The 7,500-nt window shown below is 45.6% G+C and overlaps 1 protein-coding gene across 1 annotated transcript in view; it reads left to right on the top strand.

Annotated features, from left to right (window-relative positions):
- LOC135106856 (uncharacterized) overlaps positions 1-7,500 on the top strand; it is a 148,121-nt gene that overhangs the window by 128,070 nt on the left and 12,551 nt on the right. The window contains 1 exon segment of the mRNA XM_064016223.1: positions 6,725-6,865. Coding sequence (XP_063872293.1) covers positions 6,725-6,865 — 141 coding nt within the window.

The following is a 7,500-nucleotide window of genomic DNA, read 5'->3' as shown; positions in this document are numbered from 1 at the left end:
CACCACCCGAACTCCATCTAATAGCGACTTAACTCAGAAAATTTTATCTCGAAGCTCCATCACTAGTCAGACTGGAAGCACAAAGACGGACGCCACAGTTTCCTCTCCGCCACGTCAGGAGTTGTGTCCTTCATCCGATTCCAATGTGCATTCACCCAACTCGGCCCAACCCTCGACTTCCTCCACGTCCTCCTCCTGTTCCTCCTTGTCATTCTCCTCCTTGTCCCTCCCCACTGCGAGACAGACACAGCACGCACAGACCAAGACAAAGACCCCAGTGACTTCACCACAAAAGCCACGACCATCTTCCTCAGTCGTCTTTCGCGGCTCTACCAACACCACCACCATCACCAACACTGCCACCAACACCACCACTGTTATCACTAACAAATCCACCACCGCCATCACTACCTCGTCTATCATCCCCATCCCCGCCGCCGCAGTTGCCTCCACCGCCCCCTCCTCCCTGCGATCTCGCCAGCAGATACTCGGGGGTGATAGAAATAAGAGCAGCTTCCAAGCCACAGATAAGGCAAAGAGTGAGAAGCGGGACAGACGAGCCTCCCAAGTGGAGCCGCAGCGTGAGGAAGGTATACACTAGATAGAGCCTTCAGGGAGGGACAATGAGGCAGCCAGTCTATGAACATACTAGCGCTGTTTCCTTAGTATTACAACAGTGACGCTCTTCCTCCCGTGTTTTTTTCTTGTCTTCCTCGTCTTCCTTGTCCTCCTCGGCCTCATTCTGGTCTTTGTCTTCCTCCTCCTCCTCCTCCTTCTCCTCCTCCTCCTCCTCCTCCTCCTCCTCCTCCTCCTCCTCCTCCTCCTCCTCCTCTCCCTACCGCACGCCCCAGGGTCTGTGTCGTTCCTGCGGCAGCCGGGTCGTTAATGGTTATGTCGTTGCATTAGTTTCACTCCACTTTCGTGTCCCTTTGAAAGCTTCCTTACGAGTTTCTTGCAGGAAAATGTCTTTAGTGTTTCTTTTACGGTTTTTCTTTGCACTTTTTTTTTTTCATTAGCAGCCTGTTAAATAGTTGTATTGAGTCTGGCACGATGCCCTGAAGTATTCTTTTAATTAGGTATTGTTAATGGGAGATGAAGATAATCTCCCCTGTCGGCATAAAGCGAGGAGGCTGCCCAGGACGTGACTTTTTCACTGCTTAAGCGTCTGCCGTGTTTTATTTCAGCGAGTATAGCTTGATCTCATGAAAAAGGTCAGTGCAAGTAATTGGTAAAAGTGCCATGAACGCTAATGACATGAAGGCAAGAAGCTCTGTGAGGGAGGAAAGCAGAGGCTCTCGTCCACACCTGCAGTGTTATTGATTCGCTTGTTTTCCGTCGAGCGTTGCAGGTTGGCCGGCAGAGATACGTCGCAAGGCACCGCCACACCCTCCTCATGTCCAGTCCATCCCCTTTGCATCTACCGAAGAAGTTGTTGTCGCTATTAAAACCCCATTAACTCCGTTCCTTCACTTCCCTCGTACATGGACACTCCAGGCGTTATCAGGGTGTCAGTGCCGAGTCAATAGGAAGCTCTGGAAAGATCAGACAAATTTTTGAATAGGAGCGATGGATGGAAATACGTAGGCATGTTTTATAAAGGAACTGCCACGTGTAGGCCCAATGGCTTCCTGCAGCTTTCCCTAGTAATGCTCTGGTATTTTAATTATAGATATTTAATGTTTTATTTCCTCGAGCCTCGCTAAGGTTAAGCAGGACGCTGACACAAGAATAGCGAACGGTCCTGTTAAGAAGTTCCGCTATTGATAGACTGTCTGTCCGTATAATAATTTTGTTGCTGCCTTTTTGACTACTTGACCTCCGAAACTTACCGCTTTCTTATGATTTCAATTAACTTATTACCTTATACATAATACCCGTCAGTGAATATCGCAATAACTCGTGCTATCACCCCTCCCATGTTGAAGTGATATGAAGAAAACCTCTACTCCCTCTTCAGATCAACAGTTCCTGATGTCCTGGCCCTCATACGTGAAATACTCATCACCACCAACAAGTATGCCATGAGAATTACTCTTAGAAGGAGCAACCCGATGACTCCAAGTTCACTGGAGATTTCTAATTATACATAGAAAAGAGACAGCGAGGAAGGTGACCAAATACGGGAAGTCTGAAGGGAAGCTTGACATCCTTTTAAGATTACTATTGATCGCACGGCTGTTTTGTCGCTGCCATCACCACCACCACCACCAAAGAGAGAGAGAGAGAGAGAGAGAGAGAGAGAGAGAGAGAGAGAGAGACCTGGCCTGTTCGAGGAAGGAGGAGGGATGAAGTCAGAAAAATTGGGAGGGCGAGTCAGTGAGGCGAAAGGACGTCCCAGAAAATATTGGGGTGGCGACGGCTGGCGTGGGGCGCTGATGCCTTCACCAGATTGGTCAGGGTTGGAACGGTCAGGGCGTCAAGGTGATGGAGGGACCAACGGCTGGGACGGGAAGGAATTTGTTCGCCTATAATATATGTCTTTTCGTTCGTCAGTGGGTGTGTTTCCGAGTCAGTAGCACCGGTGGATCATGATGCATGGCCGGCTCTCAAGTTCTTCCTTTTCATGTATGCCGTGCTTTCTTTACGTAACCCCAGCAGTACTCGGGCGGAAAACTACTCGTCTGATCATTTTCATAATTCAAGGAAACATCCGGAGAGAGTTGTCAGTATTTTTTTTTTTTTAACCTTTCAGCATTTTCTTCTAGTAGTCTTAACGTACAACTTTCGAAGCGTCCCTGCAGACACGCATACAAGTGAAAAGTATAAGAAATTATCGTACACTAGAAAGCCCGACGCTGCTTCGCCAAATCGGCCTTATATACCATTCTCATCTGGCGATCCTCCGCTTCCTTATAAGAGTCAGGTTGAACCCATAAAACTGATAACCCGAAGTAAAACTATAGTGTTAGAGCGTCGGGATTTGTAGTGTGCGAAGATATCCTTTGCCCTGACTGTACTGTGCATTGCTGGGGAAGGTTCTCGTGACGCATTCAAGAGCGCAGAGGCAAAGCAAAGCCACTACCGTCACTTGTTCAGATGATGGGACTGCCACGTGTAGGCCTGATGACTCCCTGCAGTTGTCTGTGTGTTCTTAAAATCTTATGACTTCCACGTGACCCATCGTAGAAAATTCCTTCGCTTTGCACTGCGCCGAAAGGAAAGTAATTCCTGATTGAGGTTCTTATGGCACCAATTCACCTTCAGACACTAAGCGGAGCACAAAACTAATCACGCAATAAGTCAATGTACCTTAATCATGTGTATTATTGCTGCCACATAACATTTTACGAGCGTACCGAAGCACAGGACCTTTGTCGGTGTCCAATAAGAAGAGAGAGAGCTTTTTGTTGTCGACTTCCACCCATAGCTCGATCGATCATGATGTTAAATTAAGGATTACGTTTTTTGAACTAGTGCCAGCGCCTTATCTGTCGTGGTCAGCAGTCTCGTGTTGGCCTGATGCGTCTCGACTCCCGCTCAATTAATCTTCGCCTTCCACGTTCTAACCCGTCCTTCCTCGACCCACAGCCTCCCGCCACCTACTCCCCTACACGGCAGCACCCAGCGATAAGTTTCCTCCAGACCTTAATGCCTTGTGTCTCGGTATATATGGGTGGTGGTGCTTGAATCTACATTTAATCTGATGCTTTTTAAGTTTATGATCGAGAAATTCTTTAAGTTATGTGCGTTAGGTTTTTTTTGTCGAACAGTCGGGTACTTTGACGTTCATGAAGCATTAGAGATTTAGTCATGTTTATTCTATTTTAAAGTTAAAAGTCCATGGAGAACAAAAGGAGAGAACAGAGAAATTTGTGCATATTTTCTGAGATGAAAATTTTGTATGGATTTCTTGGTGAGACATGTAAAGGAAATCCTTAGAACAGATACCGACAATTATCTCTGAGAGGAACATTGAAGACAGCTCTGGAAAAACACTATTGCCCCCTGTCTCTCTCCCACCCGTCTGCTGTGTTAACTTCACTCAACTAAGGATCGTCAAGAGTTATATGCTCTCGAGTGACACGTCTTATATTAGTAACGCCATACACTCTGTTAGTAACCTTTAAGTAACACTCGCTGGTCATGCCACTCTGAAGTCAGTCTTTAAGAATGGATGTAACTGATAGTGTCTAGGGTGTGTCTGTCCATTGCCCGCCACCCACGGCCCTTCCTCTTGGCTCCCGGCCCACTCTCGTGTTCTCGTCTCATGTCTCATATTTTTTTTTCTCCTCCTACGTATCTCTCCATACTAACGGCACATCACTTTCAAAACCAAGCCACCATAATCTACAAGCAGGCCTGTTATTTTCTTACTGGGCATACTCGTCCGTTAACTGCAAGCCTGAATGTTGATTTCCGAAGCTCTCTTATTCGTATCCTCCCTTCACATTCTGTTTGAAAATAAAAATGTCGTATCAAGATTCTTCACGCAATGCTCGTCCTTAGATCACTTGCCACGTGTAGACTGAGGAACTGACGGTCACACACTCTCTTAACACCCGCTGTTTAAAAATAGAAATGCTGTATAATGACTCTGCAAACACGTAAATAACGGTCACGCGCGCTGCTGTAGTGTCACGTCTTGTACCTTACTGACGCACGATTCGCCGCCTGCACTTCACCACCTCCCTCCCTTGACTAACACCTCGTGGGATCGCTGCGTGCCTTCGGATGGGCTTGGGTTCCGTCACTGCCGCCACGATGGTCATCCGGCGGTGAATTCTGACTGACGGAAATTCTCAGGCTAGGTAAATTAGTGATATGGTTCCTAGTAGAGGCACTTTTGATGGTTAAGTTGTTAGTGCCGAGTCAATAAAGAGGTTCAGAGGAAGATTAAGTAGATGTATAGATAGGGATGATAGTGGGTATGTATGATTTAAACACATCTATTGGTTTCTTGCAGCTTACTTTATGTTATGGAGTTGAATGATAGTGTATATTGACAGGTATGATTTCTGTAGGTCTGTTGACTTCTTGTAGCTTTTCTTATGATCTTATGGATAGGAATAATAGGGGATGTAATCATGTATGGTTTATGTAAGTCTGTTAACTTCTTGAAGCTTCCCGTATGTTCTTATGTTATGGTCTGTGATATGATCTTGTGAGTATCAGTGTTGACTAACTGATAACCGAATAACTGAATGAGATTTACTTTCTTTTTCCTAATTATTAATCTACCTAAGGCTTTGTTTGGCATTATTCACGAGTTCCTTTCGGTGAGTTGTGTTGATGACAGACTCAGGCTGCGTCTCCTCGACCAGTTGACTCATTTACGAAACACACCGTCAACTCGTACCAAGGAGAAATTTGGTTCCCTTCTGAGAGCCTCCGCGCCGCTTCCTCCTTCCTGACCAAAGCGTCCTTTTGAAAGCTTGTGTTTAGCTTACTAATCCTTAGTAATCAGGTGACTTAACTATACTTCTTATCTTTTAATTTACATTTTCTTTCCTTTTCAGCTTATTATTTCGCATATTACGGATTTTGTAGGTTGTTATGTTTGCAGCAAAACTTTGAGTTTGTTTTTTGAAAGCTATATTTACATACTTTCTTTTTCCCTTACCTTTCTGAGATTACTCTGTAAAGCAAAAAAGCTGGATGAATAATTTCAAATACTTGTCATGTAAAGAGTTATGTAAATCCATGCCAAAATCATCTCATATGCAGAGATTGTCAATTAACGAAACATGATTGTGAAAGCCAGAAGGTTACATGAAATGGCAAGACCCAGTAAAATTTTCCTAACGTCTTGAAGTAGTCGTGTTCATTCACATGATTCAGTACTTTGGTAACTGATGAATGTAAATCATCTTCTTTCCCTCCTTACAGCAGGTACATATATCTAAACTCCTTTTCTTTTATGATACCAATTTGCAGTGGGGAGAAGTCAGCAGTGACCACCCCAGTTGTAGCTTCGGCAGATCCCAACGCTGTTGTAAATTCATGATCGTTAGTTTGGTAATGCACACGTTTGGCCCAAAACGCCCTTCCCTGGTGTTGCTAGTGAGCCGTCCACGCCTCGCCCCGCCGCCACACCCCCTGGGGAGCTGAGTGGTTAACTATTACCTTTGTGAACTGAATGTATCAAGCTCACGGCGGTCAGTCAGCCCCCGTGGAGTGGCTGGCGGCACGGGAGGGGCGTGGCGGCACGGTTGTCCTGCTCACCCTTCACACACCAGCCCGAAGGCGGGAGAGCACCCGCCCGCCTTAGGGTGCTTGAGTGCAGCTGCAGCCATTGAAGCTAATCTTTAGTAATCTCCCTTCTTGCTTACTAATTAGTTTAAATAACACTATGTTGCACAGTACGAGTGGTCAAGCTGTTTATTTTAAGTATGTTATGTTCTCACATTTAGCGACAATCTTGATTATTCGTGTTGTACAGCAAAGTTTTCGTTTTGTACATTAAGGCTAACCAAATACTGTGTTGTACTTAGAAAGATATGAGCATATCCTTGTTTGAACTAATCATAATTAAGTGCATACGGATTTCACCTGATTTTCCACATGTTCACAAGTAATGTGTAGTGCTGCGGGTTGACTCCCTCCCACCCTCCAAGCTGAGAGAAAGAATGAGAGAGAGAGAGAGAGAGAGAGAGAGAGAGAGAGAGAGAGAGAGAGAGAGAGAGAGAGAGAGAGAGAGAGAACTCCCTAGTAATGGTGAAATAGCTCGCTGGGACCACGCACCCCATCACAGTACTAATAGTGTTCCTTGACCTGCCTACCACAGCCCCCATCAGTCCACGTCGCCAGAAACTCAACTTGCGAATGAAAAGTTTCTCACTTGACTCTCCGGAGTCGACTGAGCACGTACATCGTCGGCGCCATGGAGGTTCCTCCCACGTCAGCCACGCCTCCTCTCACAGCCAATGTAAAGCTCACACCTCCGTGCACGCCGCACGCCCATCACTCATTGCCTTCTCCGTCACTTTTTTGCTAACTTTAATGACGAACGATCTTTGCTAAGCCTCAGCTACAGTTTCACTACTTTCTCAACTGAGTGTTAGTCGCTCTGCCTATTATATAGTCCCGCTGCCAACGTTGTAGGTGTATATCTGTCTTTCCACAGGTGTAATAAAGGAAACCCTAAAAAACCGTTTTGAGCAATAAATACATCGCACTGTAATCAGAATGCTTTAGAGTAACACTGGTGTTCACTAACGTAGTAGAACAGAATGGATGTATTGAGTTAATTGTATGCCTTGAGATCTCTCAGCCATCCCTGCTGTCATCTTTTTGTCTGCTTTTTGCTGAATATTCTATCAATCACATGGCGTCCTGTGTTTAGAAAGGTGCCGCTCTAGCTTTCCTTCATGAGCTCGCCTCTCACCTTCCAATCCCACTGATGGACTCACCCACACCCACTATTTTTGAGGCACCTCGGCGAATGGTCAGACATCTTTCGCTTCTCTTGAGTTTCTGGCATGTTTGTTACCTGACCCAAGTCCTGGTTATGCTCACCCTTGTGTTGACACCTTGTCCTTCAACACGTGAGATATTATACAA

The sequence above is a fragment of the Scylla paramamosain genome, chromosome 14, assembly GCF_035594125.1.
Source record: "Scylla paramamosain isolate STU-SP2022 chromosome 14, ASM3559412v1, whole genome shotgun sequence".
Lineage (NCBI taxonomy): Eukaryota > Metazoa > Arthropoda > Malacostraca > Decapoda > Portunidae > Scylla > Scylla paramamosain.
The sequence above is the reverse complement of the archived record's forward strand: the minus strand, read 5'-3'. Positions and strand labels throughout refer to the sequence as shown.